The 20,755-nt window shown below is 42.8% G+C and overlaps 2 protein-coding genes across 9 annotated transcripts in view; one reads left to right on the top strand and one right to left on the bottom strand.

Annotated features, from left to right (window-relative positions):
* Positions 1–20,755, top strand: part of LOC109430157 (lipase member H-A) — a 77,279-nt gene that overhangs the window by 15,879 nt on the left and 40,645 nt on the right. Inside the window, exon 1 of one of the 8 annotated variants that reach the window (XM_019706194.3) lies at positions 11,646–11,786. The exons of 1 other annotated variant lie outside the window; for it this stretch is intronic. The gene's annotated coding sequence lies outside the window, so the exon portion shown is untranslated. Of the gene's footprint in view, positions 1–11,645; positions 12,037–20,755 lie in introns of those variants that run through there. 6 more of the 8 variants (XM_019706195.3, XM_019706191.3, XM_062849973.1 and 3 more) reach the window with 6 other exon arrangements.
* On the bottom strand, positions 15–3,420 carry LOC115255723 (uncharacterized). Its single transcript, XM_062849972.1, has 3 exons — positions 3,337–3,420; positions 3,167–3,265; positions 15–3,109 (listed from the first exon to the last, which is right to left on the bottom strand). Exon 3 carries the CDS (start codon positions 2,216–2,218, stop codon positions 26–28), a length of 2,193 nt encoding a protein of 730 aa, XP_062705956.1. The 5' UTR covers positions 2,219–3,109; positions 3,167–3,265; positions 3,337–3,420; the 3' UTR covers positions 15–25.

Genomic DNA, 20,755 nt, shown 5'->3' with positions numbered 1-20,755 from the left:
AGATTTTGCGGAGAGCTGCTCCCCTCTATTGCTGGTTCTCCGCTGGGTAGTTTAACGCGTCCGTGCGACACGTGAAGCAACTGCGCAACGAGTAGCCCTTCCGTCCACACCGGTAGCAGAAGAGAATGGCTTGCGGTTTCGGACAGTCCGTGAATCTGTGGCCTTCCTCGTCGCAGTTCCAGCAGAGCATTGCTGGTCGTTGATCGTTCGGAGCTTCTTCCTGTTGTATGTGGCGATCTTCCCGTTGCCTGCCTGGTTCTGGCAGCAGACGTTGGCTTCTTCGGTTGTTGTCGCTCTGATCCGAACTTGGCATCCACTGTCGTACTTGCCAGCCCTGTGCTCTTTGCGGCTGTTCTTGCTGCTGTTGTGGTGGCCGAGTCAGGAACGATGCGGCTTGTGGCCGTTGCTGCTGTGCCGGAGCTTGCGCTTCTCTTGTGTACTGTCGCGCTGTTCGCAGAACATCAGCTTCTGTTCGGTTGTACCTGTCCGTCGACCTGGACTGCTTCGCGTCGCGTGCGGCCAAGATTGGCCTCGCAGATTTCCGCTCCAGGTTCATCTTCAGCGCGTTGACTTGCTCAACCAGTTCGTCGATTGTGTACTGCCAATCGTCTTCTGGTCCTTCCTCTATCGCTTCGTGCTCATAAGCGCCTTCTACTTCCACGGCGTGAACCCTGTTGAACCGCTGTGGCTGTTGATGATGCTGAACCGGTGGTGTTCTGCTGGTTACTACTGGCGTAGCGAAGTTCGGTTCCCGAAGCGCGCTGTGCGGAATCGGAATCCTGCGTTGTCTGTTCAGAAGCATTCTCGTCTCATCGTATCCGGTGCAGACTTCCACCATTTCTTCCAGTGAACGAGGCCTCGCTGCTGTGACGATGGCTGCGTAGTTCTCGTTCATGTTCTTCTTCACCAGGAAGAACTTCTCGTCGTCTGGTATGGGTGGATCGACGAAGCGAAAAAGCGCTGAAATGTCGCGATAGAATTTTGCGAAGGATTCCTCCCTTCCTTGGAATCGGAAGCTAGCTTCCAGACGGAGAATTTGGGAGTAGCCGCTGGGCAGGAATTCTCTTCGAATCTCTCGCTTGAACTGGTCCCAAGTCCGCAACAAGTTTTGCGACGTTGCTCGTGAGTACCAGTCGATTGCGTCCTCCTGGAGTAGATGCTTGATCGAACTCAGGAGTGTAGCATCGCTCATGCCTTCCGATCTCGCGAATGTCTCCACGCGATCTAGGAACACGTTGAGTGATGTCGTGTCCTTCTCGCCGCGAAATTTGAAAGGCCAGTTGTGCACCGCCTTCTGTATTCGGCGATCGTCCGCTCGTTCCGGTGCTGGTCGCTCTCGACGGATCAACCGCTCCAGGTCGTCTCGCATTCTGTAGTACTCCTCACGCATGTGTTGTTCTCTCTCCTGCATCTCCCTGATTCTTGCTTGCAATTCGCGGTTTTCCCGTGATTGTTGTTCCCTGGTCGACGGGTTCCATGTTTCCCGATCTCGCGGCAGGTAGGGAGGGGGAGGTGAGGTGTTTTGGTGCCTCGTATCTGCTTGTTCTGCTTCTTCGCTGTCTCGCGTTTGGAACGAACTCGAGAACAACAATCCTCTGCCTTGTCCACCCGAGAATGACGTCACGAGCGGTGGCTGCGCTGCTGGTGGTGGTGTAGTGTCTTGTCTCGAAGTGCTTTCCGCTGGCATCGTGGTTTCTCCTCCGACTGCTCCTTCATCTCCGCCGTTGTTCCTCCTTATGGCTCCAGTCGAAGTTGCTTGACTCACAACACTCTCACTTCGCGGTACACCATTCACTACACTTGTTCCGTTCACCTTATCTAGTAAAACGTTTACGTGCACCGATAACATTGCATGAGTTTCCCGCAGTTCGGTTGGAGGATGAATCAACTGCAAGCGATCGCGGTAATGGTACAGACGAGTCCGGATTTGACTTAAGGCTGCGCTGTTAGCCGTCCGAATGGCAGCTTCGGCGCTAATATGCAGCTGGTGAACTTGCGATTCACATTGTTCTAGATTGGATTGGGAACTCATGACATGTTCCGAGCTAGTGGGCTTACTGTCTTTCAAGGATTCCTCTTGCATGAGCGCCTTGAGTCGAAGAACCTTCCCTCTGTGGGTGGTTGGCCCTAGGTTGACTACGTGGCGTAAAGCCAACTCATAGGTCACTTCTTCGTCAGTCAATTGTGTATAGTCCATGTTGTTTCGAATCTTATACATAAAGGGCTAAAATTGTATTGACTATCAAGGCCGGATAGTCAAAATGCACAAAACCAAATATATCAAACCCAAAACCAAAAAATCGCTGACGGTAGTCTCAAATTTTGTGGATTTTCAGTTGGGCGCCAGTGTTGCAAGTTCCCCGGTAGCGGTAGAGCCGAACTACCTTGGCGAAAGGATCAAAGACCGGAATCACAAACACTGATGGGCAAAAGGCTCAACTTCAAATCAACCAAAACAGAATTTTAGTTACGATGCATGTATTAGGTGTTTTCTTACATTTCTCTAGCCAACTTGGCTTCTTCGTCTTATTACTATAGGCATGATCTACTTAGAACTTATTCTAATTTCCTACTCACGGGCCCGTGGTCTAATACCACCCTTGCTGCAGTCGTTCGCTCAGGCATCTCGTTGGCCGACTCGGTGCGCCGCGCCATTTTCCTCCGGTCATCATCCGCCCTCCGTCGGTGGTCGATTGTTCCGACCCAGTTGCCTGCCTGCAACGTGTCGCCGGTGTCGCGGGCGTAGGGCCCTAGATGAACACGCCGTGCGTGGTCTTCTGGAGGAAGTGGTCCTCGCAATTCCTCCCTGGGAATTGTTGGCGGATTTCTGCTCGATTGTCTGAGCTGCTGACCACCGTTGAGCGGCCGGATCTTTCCTCGATCGGCGCCTGGCTGTGCCGCTGACGATTGCCTTCTCGTTGCACCGAGTGGACGCGCCCGACGATCGTCGATCTTGTTCCGCCTGCCTCTCGCTGGCCTTGGCTTGCCCGGAAGATTCGATCCAGACAAACGCTCACCGTGCCGTCCTCTAGCTGCCGGGAGAATGATGGAACCCGCTCCGAATACCGTGTACGCCTGATTACCTGCCAATGAGACCAAAAACAAAGCCCTGAGGCCGCCTAGGTGTCATCTTTTGACCGGATGATCGAATCATGTTCATTCTTACCCTTTACGGGGCTTGTTCGACACTCGTGCCTCTCCTTTCACCCAGACGACCTCCGATCGTAGCTCGGGATGATTTGACGGTGGCTATTGCGTCACGTGTCTGTCGGAAGGGGAATCACACGACACATGGGTTAAATGAACTGTTCCCCAAAATACGCTTTTGATTCTCACCTTCCAGAACGGTGTTCTCCGATTCCATCCGCGTTCCCTGACCTCGGGATTCACGAGTTCCGGCTGATCTTGTCGTCAGCAATGTGTTCCAACTCGACCTACACGTGCGAGATTAGGGTTATGCCGGTTGCTCTGCTCGTGGGTACGGCTGCAAGAAGAAGGTGCACGGTTTTAATCTTCGCGGCTTTGACAATCCGCCACTCACTCACCTATCAAATCGGCCTGCTGAGTGTGTTGCGTGGCCACACTCCTTCCGCCGTAATCCGTCGTGTTGTTCCGGCCGGTTTCACGGATGTGAGGTTGAGGTTGACAGTGGCTTCTCGCTTGCGGTTAGCCAAGCGCGGTCCTTTAAGACCGGGTTAATTGTTCCTTGTCGCACAGTCCCCAAAAACGTGTCACGAAAACTCCTCCGGCTGGATTTCACCCAACCAACGTGTCGCAGTCAAATTACCGGCACTTAACTTTTTACACACGCGGGGTTTTGCCTTCGATGATGGCGGCAGCTAAAGAACGAATGACCGTGACTGAGCTGCTTTTCTTCCCGTCGTTTGCTCGGGCCTGGCTGCGAGTGTGTGAGTGTGCTTTCCACCTTTTCTGCCGCGCGTTCATTCGGAAGCGTCGCTTTGCGTTTGATTGATGGGGGGTACGGCAATTTGATTTGGCGGTTGGCTGTGAGTCAAACTGCACTGAGCGAAACGTGTTTGCCTTTTTGCGCTTATATCTAATTTCACATGATTTTATTTCTGACTAATGCGAATTCGTAACTCAAACGTAACACGTGATATTTTGTGAGAATAAAGTTCATTCTGTTAGCTACCATCTATAGAAATTTCATAATGGTAAAAAAATGTAAAAAAAAGTTAGGGCACTTTGAACATTTTCGGTTGTGTGTTTTTTAGAGTGTATGACGAATTCACGCAAACTCGCCGTAGGGGTTTGGCAAAACTGTCTCAGAATCCGATGGAATTTCTTAGGTTTAAAGACTATGTATTTTAAAGCAAGATTGCATACGTTGTTTTTTTTATTTATCTAGACTAATATTTGAAAAGGGCTAAAGTATTTGACCGTTTTTTAATCAATATAACTTAAAAATGACATTACCTGCAATAAAGTTATGTATGGGTGACTTTTAGATAATCATGTGAACTTTTATAACATTGAAAAATGTCAATAAGCTTTAAAAGTCAAAAAAATGCAAATAAGAAAAATTATATCAATTTGCAAAACATGACATTTTTGTTATTATTGAAAATTTTGCCATGTATCGCAAGATGGGCACTTTTGAAGAAAAGCATTTTTGAGGTACCGTGATTTCGGGTGAAATTGATCAGTGGGGTGAAATTGATCGACGTGAGGGTCATTTTCATTTGTTAAAAATATTGCTTTAAACTTAAAACAATTGGTATAAAATGACCATCATCTGGCTATTGATGATGAGTTACATGTTTTACAGTCAATTAGTCACATATTTCTGTATGAAATTAAATATTTTCCATAATTGCGTGATTGGCACCCTTTCAAACTTTTGTTACCGTGGCTGTATCGCACATGTAATGAATATTCGAATGGATGCTTTTAGCTGCCAAGTATTTGCTGAACACGATTTCATCATCAAAAATTTTATAAATATTCGAATTTATACATAACATTGCACTTTTCCGGAAGTTATCACTTTTTCAGTATGAAAAGTGCATACTTTAAGGCGTTTTCATAAAATTTACTAAATTTAAAACTTGAATAATTAAAAATTGAGAAAACTCGTAAAAGTTTTGCGTAGCATTTCGCATACTGGGGTGGTTAATTCAGGTGGAAAACATATTTTTGGCACATGCAAAGGTATTTCATTTACTGATCAATTTCATCCCGAAAGCAAAATTATTGATTTTTTATTTTAAATGATAGTTGCCTATTGCAATAAAATGATTTGTAGTAAAAGTTTCAAACTCGTTGGCTGATGAGAATCGTGATCGTACTTGTTTTATTGCTTTGAGTTTGACTTTCTTTGGGTGATCGACTGTACGTTGGATGATATCTTTAATTGGCATTTCAGTCTAATTTGGTCAATCAAAAAGAACTATATGTTTTCTTAACCCGACGTTTCGGTCCTTATTGGACCTTTTTCAAGGATTTCGTAATGTTTGAGTTTGACCATATCGCTGCATTTGAAATCACGGTAGCATAAGTGGAAAATTTTTGACAGCTCCTCCCCTCTTTATATTTATTTATAATTAAAACAAATTAAAACAAATATAGCTATGTTTAATATTAATATGTGAAAATCCACGTATAAAAATACCCAAAAATTGGTTTGAAAAAAAAAACATTTTGTGTTGGGTTGGATTCAGATAATAGCAATTTAATTACTTTGATCCATTTTGAATTTTATTCTTAACGGTTGGTGTGGGGTTTGGTTCTCCGAAATAGGATTAATTTCATTTCGCAAATGGGCATGTATTCCAAGTTGACTTCAATTTATTTTTTAACTTTTTTAGCGTGATCGTTTTTTTCAATATTTCAATTTTTTACTTGAAAGTTCACACAAATTCCTTAAAGTCACACATACCACACTTTTTTGTAGGTCATGTTATTTTTAAGTTACATTGGTATAAAAAAATGGTCACGCTGCTGTGAAAGTTGGAAGAAATGGGAACGGCTTTTCAACCCGTTTCTGTTCCTTCGATGGCTATGAGCATGAGTTGTATATGTAGATGTAGATGTAGAGGATGTAGAGGATGGAGAAACTATATGGCCGGGGTTCTGCTAAACCGAACTAAGCGCTAAAAAGTTTATTCCGAGATAATTAAGCTTAAAGTTCAACCACTCAGAAATAAACAACAGCTAAGATTATTTTAAACTCTTTCGCATACATGTAACTTACAAGCCTTTAATAACCATCAGAGATGAAGAATACATGTAAATTATTTAAAATCATTGATATAATAACATTTAATTTCTCAGTACATTGCACTCAGTTCACTCTGGCTGAACAAAAACATTGGAATATGGTTTATAGTTCAGTGTGGCTGACTGTGTTTCTTTGTTTCAGAGAAAACCAGTCGGAATGTGATAAAAAATCTCGATTTTTCAGTGTCTATCAAGTTCGAATCGATATCACTCACAATTCTTTACATGAATCAGAGAGGACGCGTAGTATGGTAGCACAGAGGTCTCAAAATAGTGTGTAATGTAAGCCCTCCCAGCTCATCCATCCCTTCCCACCCATGATTTTATTTTATAGGCGGTGCATGTGTATTGTGCAGGCACAGAGCAAGAGTGATTATACCAAATGATGTCCGTGCATGTTCTGAGATCCTGAGATGTGAAGGTGGAGCAATTAATGTACTTCAAATTTATGCTGGTCGAAGGAAACCATGAAAATTTTCTGCCAATGTGAACTAAGTACAAAAAAGTTTTCAAAAATGTGAAAGAGATTCGAACTTGGATCATTTAAGTGATTACCAAGCACGTTACCTCTAGGTCATTTTACCTTGCTGAAGGTGAGTCGTTAAGTATGCATCAAGTTCTAAACATTCTTCTCAAGGATAATTTTCGCGAAAACGCCATTTTTCGATCAGCCAAAGTGAACTAAGTGTTTGAGTTTTTCCAAGCTTTATTATTCTCATTGGCCTTGTTGTTCAATGACGGCTCCTGAGTTGAATAATCAGTATGAGGTGTATCGACATAACGCATGTATTCAAAACCAGTTCATTTTTGTATTGTTGAGAATAAATTGATTTTTAAATGCAATGGATTTGGTTCGGTCTGGCTGAATGTGATTTGGAAAATTAGCGATCAATGCCATCGAAACATAATTGGATCCTCCAACACCCGTATTTTTAATTACGTGTTAAATTCTCTTACAGCTTGTTACTATGAGTCGGTTAGAAGTTAGAAATCTGACGGCGATGAGGAAAACTTGAAATGTTCATCATTTGGACCAAAACTAAAATATTTCGCTGATTCTGTGGAATGGTTTACAGTTCACTCTGGTTGGATGCAATTTTATTTTTTGTATGTTCTGCCAAACAGAAATTTTGAATTTACTCCACGAAGAGCTGTCAGAATTACTGGATTTTTACACGGAAAGAAGATCATCATATTCTTCATCTAATGGTTAAGAAATTCAATTTTTCAAAAAAATGGTCTTTGGTTCGGTTTAGCAGAACCCCGACCATATAGAAAGATAAAGAGAGAATGAAAGGGACGGGCCAGGGATTGAACCCAGAACCTTCTGTACGAATCAGAAGAGGAATCAGGAATTCATTTGGATAATTCCGATTTTTTAGCAGGATTTTATTTTATCATACGAAAATCTTTCAGAATTTCTTAAAATGCCACATCCGGAAATCGTTTTGGGATTCATTGAAGTATTTCTCCAGAGAATCCTGAAAGATCTGCTAAAAAGAGTCGTTGAAGAAATTTCCGGATATTCTCTCCAGAGATTCCTTTGGATTTTTTTTTCCTGTTCAGGAATTTCCTTAGAGATTTCATTCTGGGTTATTTTCCAGGAAACCTTAAGCATTTCCAATGTAATTTCTACATAAAATTGCTTCGAGGATACCTTGGAGAATTTTGCTAAAGGATTTGTAGCAGAATTTCTCCAGAGACATCTAGGAATTCCATCGGTAATACTCCCATGATTTTCATTGTGAATTTCTTCACATTCTTCTTTAAGAGAATTCTCCAATTATCATCCTGAAGGAGAGACTCCTTCGGCAATTCATCTAAGAATTTCATCGGAAGCTTCTTCAATTTAATTCATCAAGATCTTTTTTGGACATTTCTTCAGGGATTCATTGATTGATTATTCCAGGACGTTCTTAGGAAGTTCCTCCAAGCGGATTTTAATGAATCCCTTTAGAAAATTATTGGACATTTATCCAGGAATTCCATAGAAGAGTATTGTGTTGTTCTTTGCTGTGCATGCATCGCTTCTGTAAGGCGTGAGTATGGCAGCATAATCGATCGCGTTCGCCATTGTCTCGCGTCAAAATCAGAACAATAGATGCGCGGGTGTTTAGTGTTCAGTATTGTGTTGTTCTTTGCTGAGTATTGTGTTGTTCTTTGCAGAGAAGAACATTAATCAAGACAATTAGATGATCGGCATTGAATCACAAAAACCACAGAATAATTGGTGAGATCTTTCCAATATTATTTATTTATAAATAATTCTACTTCAGTATATATTTGCTGGGAATGCATTATTTCTCTGAGGCAATTGGCCAGTAGGAACGAGGTAACTTTATACTGGGTGCCCGGTCATTGTGGAATTCTGGGAAATGAAAACGCCGACAATTTAGCCAGACAGGGTGCGGCATCAAGCTTTGTAGGCCCTGAACCTTTCTGTGGAGTTCCTGAGTGTGCTCTACGGATGAAACTAAAAACTTGGGAAATGTCCACGGTAGAATCTAATTGGAATGCCACGGATACATCCATGGAAGCGAAAAGGTTCATAAAACCCAGTGCAGAAAAAGCCAGGTCCATATTGTATCTAAACAAAAGAAATCTCAGGGTAATTACTGGTCTGATGACTGGTCACTGCCCGAGTAATTATCATCTAAATAAGATTGGAAAAATCCAATCCTCCGAGTGTCGTTTCTGTCAAGCGGAAAACGAAACTGCTGAACATTTACTCTGCAACTGTGGAGTACTATCCAATCAGAGATTGGCGGTATTTGGTAAAGGGTTTCTAGAGCCCTTGGAAATTTGGCGAAGTAATCCCAACAGGGTAATAAACTTCATAAAACGAGTTGTGCCTAGTTGGGATCAGGTGTTTCATCAACCATTGTCCATCGCAGCTCAATTGTGACAGGATATTTGACTAGCACCAAATTAAATATGGGTCATACCACAATATTCCTAAATAATGGACGCAGTGGTTAAAAAGGCTCTACAGATGAGGATGAAAAAAAAGAATATATTTGCTATATAACTCCATATAAGTTGAAAATTCGCTATTTTCAACATCCTTTCATCTATTGGAAGCTGCTTCAGTTTTGGGCTCTTTCTAAGTTGATGAAGGGATTTATAAATGCTTGCAAGGACTTGGCCAGGTGTGTGGAGCTGAGTGAATCTATGACCTTGTAGATAGTAGCGACATCAGCAATGTCAATGGATATATTCAACTTTGCAACTCCATCCAAGATTTGTGCAAGTATTCATGCTATGCTATGCTATGCTATTTATCCAGGAATTCCATAGAAAATTTATCAACGTGTTCTTAAGGACGTCTTAAAATCCCGCAACAGTGCATCAGAACTTCAAACGCATAAATCTCAAGAAGCAAGCTCGAAATCGTGATTAGGTGCCAAAGCCAGCCATTGTGGCGGCCATTTTGGGATCCTAACACTATTCCTTGCATAATTTCTCCATCAGCATTTCTTACAGAGATTCCTTCCATAAAATATGTTTAAATTGTTTGAACACTTTCTGTAGGGATTCCTAGTGGAATTTTATGAGAAATGCTTTAGGCCTGTTCATAAACCACGTAGATAAAAATATGGCCATCTCAGACCCCCCCCCCCCTCCTCGTAGATTTTTCTCCATAAAAAAATTTTGAAATGTGTATGAAGCGTAGACCCCTCTTCCCCCCGAAAAGTCTACGTGGCTTATGAACGGCCCCTTTGAACCTTTTAGAGCTTCTTTTATGATTCATTTGGCAATTTTTACAGAAAAAATGTGACAATTTTTTAGGAATCCCTTCTGCAATCTCTTCATGCATGCTTTTAGGAATTCCTTCAAAAAATCACTAAACTAATTTTTACGTAGACTATACGGAAACTTTTTGAGAATTTCATTCAAAAATGCGGACAGGTTTTTTCTTAACACGCGTCGCTCGAAGACTCCGAGTCCTCCTCGAGCACGGTCCATATCTCGTGCCCGTAGAGGACCACCGGTCTTATTAGCGTTTTGTACATGGTGCATTTGGTGCGTGGGTGAATCGTTTTCGACCGCAGTTTCTTCTGGAGCCCGTAGTAGGCCCGACTACCGCTGATGATGCGCCTCCGAATTTCACGGCTCACGTTGTTGTCAGCCGTCAGTAAGGATCCGAGGTAGACGAATTCCTCCACCACCTCGAAAGTATCCCCGTCTATCGTAACATTACTACCCAGACGGATCCGGTCGTGTTCGTTTCCGCCTACCAGCATGTAGGGTATCGCGCCACTTGGGCGGTGGCTTCTATATTCGTCTGTTTGCCACTATAACTCAGTCAATTTTGAACTAATTGACTTGAAATGTTGTACACGGGTAGATACTATACCTATCTCACCACATTCCAAAAGTTGTGTCAATTGGTTCAAATTTGACTGAGTTATAGTGGAAAACAGACGAATATAGAAGCCACCGCCCAAGTGGCGCGATTCCCTACTTTGTTTTTGAGGCATTCAACACCAGTCCGACCTTTGCTGCTTCGCGTACAGCTCTGCCACCGTTCCAAATGTTCTAGCGATAATGTCCATGTCGTCCGCAAAGCACACAAATTAACCAGATTTTGTGAACATCGTTCCCCGGCTGTTGAGCCCGGCTTGTCGCATCACACCTTCCAGAGCGATGTTGAAGAGTAGGCATGAGAGTCCGTCCCCTTGTCGCAGTCCCCGGGTTTAGAGATTCAAATGAACTGGATAGTTCACCCGAAACCCTTACGCAGTTTTGATAGATGCTGCTTTTATATAAGGCCCTAGTAACATGCAGATTTCAACCATAAAATATCCAACCAATTGTGGTCTGTTAATGGTAATCAGTTACCCGAACAACTGATGTGCTCAAAATTCCTTGCAAACCCTATACTTGGTGACAGTATTAAACTTTGATGAGTAATTATTCATAGACTGTAATGCTTTTTTGGCACACAAGTCATTAAGCTTCAAACGGCAGATTTATTCATCAGAAATACTCAACCCACACCTTCATACAGTTGGGACGATATGCGAAATGAAAACCATGCTGCCAACAGTAACAGTTCGATTTTGAAGCCATTCAATCGTTGATTCTATTATGCAGCTTCCACACATATCACATACAGATGATCAGACGCTGCCATAAACGATGAACCTCGCATACTAACTGCTGTGTTTGCGCATCTACTACCACGCTACCACAGGGTATCGCGAATTTATCGCGCTTCAAAACCACACACCATCACCACTGCGCGCTCGCTCAATTGCGAACGACGAAGCTTGTTGAATTAGCTATAGTTTCGCTGCTATCTAACAACGCGCAAATGATGACGGTGTTTGCGGTTGGCTGGCTGGTTGCTCGTTAATGAACACAACACCTTGACCACACACAGCTGGTCAGCGCTATGAATGGCTGAGTAGGTTCGAAGCCGATCGGTCGTCGAGAGATGAAGTGAGTGCGCCATCCATTCAGCTTTAGTTATCCGGATCACGTTGTGCCGATCGGTTCTTTTCTGGGTGTTCGGTTCGGGTTCAGCATCTTTGAGTGACAACGTGCGTGCGTGTAGCTTTAGATACATACAATATTGTGCAGTGTAGTGTTCTGAAATTGCGTGTAAAATTAACAGCGAGCTGTAAAGAGAGACCTTATTGCATCATTACTGGAAGACCAAAAGTGCGAGAATTGGACGAATTTGCTTACCCTTCCCAGCAGTAGTGTTGTCGTTGAGCGTATTTGGTCTCCGCGCATTACTGTGTGCAATCCGGTTGTAAAGTGGTGTAATTCCGGAGACATAGACACATCGTGAGAAACAGCTATTGCCTGTATTTGTTTACGATATGTTGACCGATGGCCGATTTGGAGCTATTTTTGCATCGTTTCGTTTGGGATTTTGCAACGTACTTGTCTAGTAGTGCTCTGGTAGATAATAGGTGTCATTTAGGTGCTGATACAGGGCACTGAGAATGGGCTTTAATTGTAATCGGAATATTAGTTTCGATAGTGATGCGTCTTTATCATTCACGTTTATTGTTCGTTAACAAAAATCTCTCATCGTTCCAAAGGTCCCACTGATAATTCAAGAAGGCATGCCTTCATATTTTATCCGCGTAGCAAACAAATTGACAGGAGCTATGAGCCGGGAATGCCATATATAACATGGGACAACTATGCATAAAACAGTATAGGGCACTGTATGCCGTGCATGCTAAGATAGAAAGATAAGAAAGTCTTTGACGTTTCGTGGCCTAGTTATTTACGATTGAGACTCAAAAACATTTCATCAACCTTTGGACAAAATGTGGGTTTCACGTGCGTGGGAAAGTGTGCTCGTGCTGATACATGACTTGATGATCATCGTGGAACCCCTCCAGAAGGTCCATCGGGGATTTCTCCAAGAAATCCTTCGCGGTTTCACCACAAACTCGTTCCAAGACTCCTCCAGTAGTTTCTTCTGGAATTACCAGGGAGTTCTTGGTGAGATTCTTCAGGGGATTCATTTAGGATTCCTTCAGAAGTCCCCCCTGGGTCTGGGGCTCTACCAGGAGTTTCTTTTGAGATTCTGGTGAGGTTCTGCCTGGGATTCCTTCAAGTTTTCTTGCAAGGATTTCTCCCGAGATTCTTCTAGAGATTTTTCCTGGGATGTTTTAAGGCATACCTTCTGAGATTACTTCAGGAGTTTCTAGATTCATTCAATGTTGTTTCCGAAATTACTTTTGAGGCTTCTAAAAGGTTCTTCTACGAACTCAATCCAGGCATCCTTCCAGGATTCCTTATGGGACTTCAGGATTTTTTTTCCGGGATTGCTCAAAGAGGTCGGAAACCTCAAGAAATTCCATCCTAGATTCTCCTGATAGTTTCTTTTGGATTGTTTTCAGAAGTTTTTATTTAGACTTCCAGAAGGTATTCTTGGACATTCCAGCAAAATCATCCAGGATTTCTTCCGGGATTCCTCCTGGAGTTCTCTCGGGAATTGCTTCAGGAATTTCTTCTGAGATTGCTTCCAAAATTCCGTGAGGGTCGTTCCAGGATTTCCATGCGAGATTCCTCCGGGATTCCTGGGGTTTCTCCAGGAAGTCTTCCTGATATCCATTTAGAAATCCTACAAGAACTTCTTTCAGTATTCATTCAAAAACTTCTCCAGGATTCTTCGAGCAGCTCTTTCCGGGATTCTTCCAGGTACTACTTCTGGAATTGATTCAAGAATTTCTTCAGGATTCCTACGATAATTCCAACGGGAACACCTTCTGGCATTCCTCTAGGAATTACTTACAGGATTCTTATGTGAACCCCTTTCGCGATTCCTCTGAGAACTCATGGAATTTCTTCAGTAACTCATTCGTGGATTTCTTTGGGAACTCTTTCCGGGGTTCCTCTTCGGGAACTTATTCTGGAATTATTTAAGAAACTGCTTCCGGGATTTCCAGTAATCAACAAGGAACCCTTTTCTGGTTTCCTGCAAGAGTTCCGTTTAGAATTCATGCAAATCCTTTTGGAATTCCTCCGGAAGTTTGCCCTGTAATTCTTTAAGGTGTTTTGAATGGAAGTTCTCCGGGAGTTAATTAGAGAATTCCTTCAGGAGTATTTTGAGGAATTCCTCCAGCAGTTTTTATTTATAAAACTGTTCATAAAGTTTCTATAGGATATCCTTGAGAAAATACTCCAGCAAGTTCCTTCTGGTTTTCCTCCAATAGTTTCTTCCGAGATTTCATTTTCCCAACAACACCTTCTGGAAGTCAAAAGAAAAACTTTTGAAGACATTCCTAAAGAGCTATTTGCTATTAGAAGAATCTTGGATGCAATTCCAGGAGGTTTCCCGGAACTCCTTGAAAAATCCTCGAAGAAATCTCTTGAAGTCCCAGAAGGAGTTTCAGAAAAATCCCAGGGGAACTTCTGAAGCAAACTCAAAAAGGATCCCAAATATAGCTCCTTGAGGTATCACAGAAGGAAAGCCTAGACTTCTGACTTCTAGAGGAATTCTCGAATGAACCCTCAAATGGATACCTGGGGTCCATTGGACCCCAGAGCCACTTTGAAGTTGTCGCAAACAAGTTTGGATTGACATATCGACCCCATTTTTACAGTACCTTCAAACTACACCGCGATGAGTTATTTGTGCAAAAATACCAATAGTTTCAAGCAAGGATGGGAACACTCACTTGGAAAGAGTTACACTCACTTGTAGTTTTCTCAACTCAGAAGCGTGCAATCAAGAAACGACTTTCACCTTGTGATTTCGTCTAAAACTTTGCCGAATAGAGTAGGGGTCGCACACGCATACCGAACTCGTGAGGGAGCTGCGAAGCCAACTCTCCACGAGGTGAATGTAAACTACACTTACCTCATAGAGAGTCGCTTTTACAGCTCTGTCACGACCTTGGGATTCGTGTGCGACCCCTACTCTATTTGACAAAGTTTTAGACGAAATCACAAGGCAAAAGTCGCCCATACATCGTTTCTTGATTGCACGCTTCTGAGCTGAGAAAATAGCAAGTGAATGTAACTCGTTGCAAGTGAGTGTTCCCATCCCTGGTTTCATGGCGTACTATGGATTATTTTCGATGTCAAAGTTGAACCTGCCTGGGGTCCATTGGAGCCCACAGCACAAATGATTACAAGTATCTTACGATCATGACTTCCTAGAATAATGCTGTCTTCGACAAAATTGTTCTGCAGACCAAGGGCAATCCTGATAAATCAATTGAATAGATAGCGCTAGTGTGTATTCAAATTACGGATTGAAAGCTTGAATATCTTGATATTCCAAATGCATAGAATGTTCGTGTCTTCGGCAAAAGTGTTTAATACATCAAAATCTATTTCCATTTGATAATAAAAATTATGCAAATGTTGTTCTGCAAGCTGGCGCTAATATATACATATTCGCTCAGCATTCTAGACATCCTGAGCGACAAACGTCCTCAAAAAAGTAAACTTCTTTTGAGGTGAATGTTTTGATGCAATATAATGACATACAATACCAATACTTCTTATTTGATGGATAATTTACTTCAGAATTGACTCACCAGGTGGCGAAAGTATAGCTTCAGAGATTACATGTGGATAATACTTTCGAACCAAATCCAAAAATGTAATAAACATTTGTTAGGTACTTGATATCTCGATCTACAGAAAATATTCTCAGTTGATGACTTCGGCAGATTTATTTATATTCATCCTATTGATTGGGAGCACTTTGGAATGCTATCTAGCGCCACCTAGCAATAATTTCTTGTACTAAATTGTTTATCACTAGATAGGCCTTGACATACCTAACATTTTTGCTGGAAACATCACCGTTTTAAAAAGTAAGGATCACGAGATATACGAGAATATATGTTGGGGTCCAATGGACGCCAGGGTCCCAAAACGGACCGTTTGAGAGTTAATGTGTGGAAATACCACGGAAGGAGTTCTTGGAAAAATCTCAGGAAAAATTGCAGGAGTAATCCTTGAAGGAGGAATCCTAGTCTCGGGGGTGTTTGAGAGAAGCTCTGGGGCGTTTTATTGAGTCCCATAAGGTTTCAGAGGAGCACATGGAGGTCTCAGGGGCGTTTCAGAGGAATTGAGAGGTACTAGGTGGTCTCAGGGGCGTTTCAGGGATTCTCTATCGGAGTGGCATTGAAGATTCCTGAGACCCGCTGAAACGCTCCTGAGGACCATGGGAATCTTTTTCGTTTGGGCTCTCTAGGAACTACCTGGAAACGTCCTTGGTTCAACTCAAACCAGTGGCGTAGTCACGGGGGGGGGGTGTTTAGGGTTAAACCCCCCCCCCCCCCCAGAGCCAAAATTTCTGGAACAAATTTCCAGTATAAACCGCCTTGTGGCGAAAAAAATTTTCGGCTGCGCCGCTATTTTCAACCTACGGCTCAAATTTACTGTATATATTTACAAAATGTGAGTGTCGAACAAAATAACCTATTATTGAACATCGAAAACCCCTCCCAGAGCAAATTTCTGGCTACGCTAGTGACTCAAACGTCCAGGAGCAAAACCAGTTCTAGCGAACTAAGTTCCCTGAGTAACGCCGGGACTTAACTTTGTGCAGAAACTTCCCTCTTTTAATGCATTTCTTAATTTAAGCACAATTTTAATTTATGCATTCCCAAGCTGTGGCATAAAAAGACGTTCTAGTGCTTCTGGCTCACAGGGTAGATAACTATCTAGTTAGCCAAATTAACTAAGTCAAATTTCATTTGATTTCCGCACTTCCACCAGAGGCGCTAGTGTTCGATCGCTTTGACGTTTGCCAGTGTACACGTTTCGTTGCTGAATGATGCAAACGAAAATTACAGGCGATTTGTGTAGTAGTGTGCGTGTTAGACAAACGTCAAATCGAAATCCATCATGGCTGACAGTGTCTCGCGCGGTTATACCAACAGGTGGCAGTGTGCTCACAAAAACTACACCGGGCAAAAGTTTTTGATGAATTTCCTCTCAGATTTACGCCTGTTTGTCTGTGGGTTAGGGTCCAATTTTGGCCGCATTCTATTTATAACTCATTCATTTCTATACGAATTGACTTGATTTTTGTACGTAGTGCATCTGGTATCTTGTACATTATCTAACCGTGCACAAGAATTCAAGTCAATCCTAGCCAACACGCAGTCGTATATTATGTAGAATATGATGCTAAATTGGAGGCCATATGCGTACATGCTTCCATTTAACCGCGTGTAAAGTGTACGCATATCGCCTCCACTTTTACATGCTATTCAACAGCATATGCGATCGTGTCTTGGCTGAGATTGTTATAAAATTGGCTAAGTTTTAAGCGCAAAGTGCCTAACTGATCACAAGCCTTTAAGAAAAATCTCGAATTCGTTGAAAAAGCCCACATTACAGCATCTCACAAGCGGCCCATTTCTGAAGGCCTTAAGATGTTTATTCTTGTTGTTACAACTCCACAATTACGAATCTAATGGCCGAAGAGCTATGCGTCAATCTGAAGCGGCATACCTACCTGGTGGTAATTGTACCCATAATTAAGTGAAGGTGTTCTCTGCTTCGTTCCAACACACGCCTTAAAGTGCCAAGCGCCAAGTTCCACTACGTCGCCGCACTGCAACTGCAAGTTAAAATAGCTAACCGCCACCAGAAGACTATAAAATTGATGGTCGCAAATCATGTTTTGATCTATACCACCTCAACCTAGTGCGCGGTGCGGTTAATGCTGCTGCATCAATCAAGGTCATTAGTGTGCTCGGCGAGTCTAGAACATGCTCGTTTGTGCTAGCTAGCGTTCTAGTTAAGCGGCGGTTATAGCCAACTATAAGATCTCTGAATTCTGATTGATTAGATTTAAAGCGCATGCGAATGGGCGCGTGAATCCGTTTGAAAGTCTTTAGCTTGCATTGCTGCCAGCGGCGGAGGAAATGTTGACGAGGTGGATTGCAAAATTCGATGCCTTTTTGCAGTGCTGCATTTTTCTGCTCTGCTGATTCGTCGCGACGTCGATGACGACGAACAGGTTCAGCTTAAGTCAATTCTTGGGCTGTAGAATGCCATGCAAAGAATGGTGTTGGCCTTGGTATAATGTTGGAGTTTTTTTTATTGGTTGATAAATTGAAGAAATTAGCTGTATTTTTTGCTAACGTGTTTAGAAATTATTTGACAAACAATATTCTTATTATGCAAGGCATTGCTTGACATTATGTTTTACAAATGTTGTGGTACAATAAGAAAAACATCGTTCATTCACACTAAATTTATGCATACAGTCAGGTCTTTTTTACGGGGCTGCGTAAATGAAAACTCCATACACTATTTTTTGTCATCGTCTCATTTTGCACGATTCATCGAGAAATTGTGAGACTTTTTTACGTGAATTTAGAACAGAGTTCAAATATAGTGCGGTTCGTATAACGTGCGTTGATTATATACTTGTTTAGTATACTTACCTTACCGATCAGGCTAAGGCCGGGGTGGCCTCTGCTGTACATAGTAGCCGCCTCCATTCCACTCGGTCCATGGCTGTTTGTCTCCAGTTCCGCACTCTGCGTAGGGTCCGCAGATCGTCCTCCACTTGGTCGACCCACCTTGCTCGCTGCGCTCCACGTCTTCTTGTACCGGTCGGATGATTCTCGAGAACCATTTTAGTCGGGTTGCTATCCGACATCCTGATGACGTGACCCGCCCACCGTAGCCTACCGATTTTCACGGTATGGACGATGGTTGGTTCTCTCAGCAGCTGATGCAGCTCGTGGTTCATTCGCCTTCTCCAAGTCGCCGTAGATGGTACGCAACACCTTCCGTTCGAAAACTCCAAGGGCGCGTTGGTCCTCTGCACGTAGGGTCCATGTTTCGTGCCCATAGAGGACGACCGGTCTAATCAGCGTTTTGTAGATGGTTAACTTCGTGTTACGGCGAACTTTATTCGATCGTAGAGTTCTGCGGAGTCCAAAGTAAGAACGATTTCCTGCCACAATGCGCCTCTGAATTTCTCTGCTGGTGTCGTTGTCGGCGGTCACCAGTGAGCCCAAATACACGAATTCTTCAACCGCTTCGATTTCATCACCGTCGATATGAATTCGGGCTGGCAGGCGCGGTGATTCCTCCCTGGAGCCCTTTGCCATCATGTACTTTGTCTTCGATACATTATTGACTAATCCGATTCGCCTGGCTTCACTCTTTAGTCGGATGTACGTTTCCGCCATCGTCTCAAATTTACGAACAATAATATCAATATCATCGGCGAAACCAAGCAGCTGAACGGACTTCGTGAAAATCGTTCCACTCGTGTTTATCCCCGCTCTCCTTATTACACCCTCTAACGCAATGTTGAACAGCAAGCACGAAAGACCATCACCTTGCCGTACAGGCTTGTCCGCACTGAGCGCATGGAGATTCTGCTCTTTGGACTTACACCATCAAGCACATAATAAATTATAAATCTTTTCATCTTATCAGATAGAAGGATGTTGAAATATTATAAATGTCATTTCGAACTGTTAAAAAACCACACCGCAGCACCGCACAGGCCGTTCAAAGTGAAATTCACTAGGGTGTTTTCACCGGGTGAAAATCTCTTTGCGCGCTCCGTGTGGCTCTGCGGTGTCGTTTTTTTGACAGTTCGAAATGACATTTATAATATTTCATCATCCTTCTATTTGATAAGATGAAAAGATTTCTAATTTATGATGTGCTTGATGGTGTAAATCCAAAGAGCAGAATTTTCATGCGCTCAGTGCGGACAAGCCTGGCCGTAATCCTCTGCGAGATTCGAAGGGACTCGAGAGTGTCCCTGATACTCGAACTACGCACATCACTCGATCCATCGTCGCCTTGATCAATCGTATCAGTTTATTCGGGAATCCGTACTCGTGCATAATCTGCCATAGCTGTTCTCGATCGATTGTATCATACGCCGATATGAAATCGATGAACAAGTGATGTGTGGGCACGTTGTATTCGCGGCATTTCTGCAACACCTGGTGGATGGCGAACATCTGGTCCGTTGTAGCGCGTTCACCCATAAATCCAGCCTGATATTGCCCCACGAACTCTCTTGCAATCGGTGATAGACGGCGGCAAAAAATTTGAGAGAGTATCTTGTAGGCAGCGCTCAGTAGTGTGATTGCGCGGTAGTTCCCGCAATCCAACTTGTCGCCCTTTTTGTAGATGGAACACACGATACCTTCCATCCATTCCTCCGGTAATACTTCCTCCTCCCAAATCTTGGTAATGACCCAGTGTAGTGCTTTCACCAGTGTTTCTCCACCGTATTTTAGAAGCTCGCTTGGTAGTTGATCTGCTCCAGCAGCTTTGTTGTTTTTTAACCGGTCAACCTTCTCCTCAATCTCTTGGAGGTCAGGGGTCGGAAGTCTTTCGTCCCACAGAGGTCCAATTTTGAGAAAAGTTGGCAGAAACTCAATTTTCGAACATGTGTTATATGGGATACCGTATGTTGAGCATTCATCCATAATACCAGGAGCATTAACTGGCATTTAAAGAATTTGGAAATATTGATTTTGTCTCTTGTTACAGCACTGAATAGCTGATGATGGAAAAAGCACTGAATTTTTGATAAAGAACATAAACAAGTTTAACCACTACAAAAGCCTATTGATATGAGTAATACAATTGCTTTCAAAAGTTTATTTGTAAGTTCTTGTGTATATCAGACATCTGCAATGGAGCAAGAGATCAAAATAACACTTGTGGCTTCAAAATTGACATAACATGTCATTAGTACGAGAAATTCTTACAGTTCGACATTAAACTGTCTTACAAATCGCTCCCCGCTACTCCCCGTGGAAAGATTCCGTTCAAATGCTCATTTATGTATGCAGAATCAGTTAAAGAAAAACTGCCAAGAGCTGCCAAAACAATAGCGCCATGATGATATGTGTATAGTAAAATTGTATGAAAAACATCAATTTTGTTCGGATTTTGGTCGAAGAAACCGACAAACAATGAAAATGCCTTTAAAATGAAATTGAGCGCTAAAACATATTCCCATACATCCATATAGGCTAAAACTAGCAGGCTTCTTTGATTTGGCAATTTTTGCCAGGTATTTTCA

Source organism: Aedes albopictus, chromosome 2, assembly GCF_035046485.1.
Source record: "Aedes albopictus strain Foshan chromosome 2, AalbF5, whole genome shotgun sequence".
Taxonomy (NCBI): domain Eukaryota; kingdom Metazoa; phylum Arthropoda; class Insecta; order Diptera; family Culicidae; genus Aedes; species Aedes albopictus.
Note: the sequence above shows the minus strand (reverse complement) of the source record. Positions and strands in the feature narration are given on the sequence as shown.

Coding starts and splice junctions, on each gene's coding strand:
- LOC115255723 (XM_062849972.1), bottom strand. CDS start 2,218: ATGTATAAGATTCGAAACAACATGGACTATACACAATTGACTGACGAA.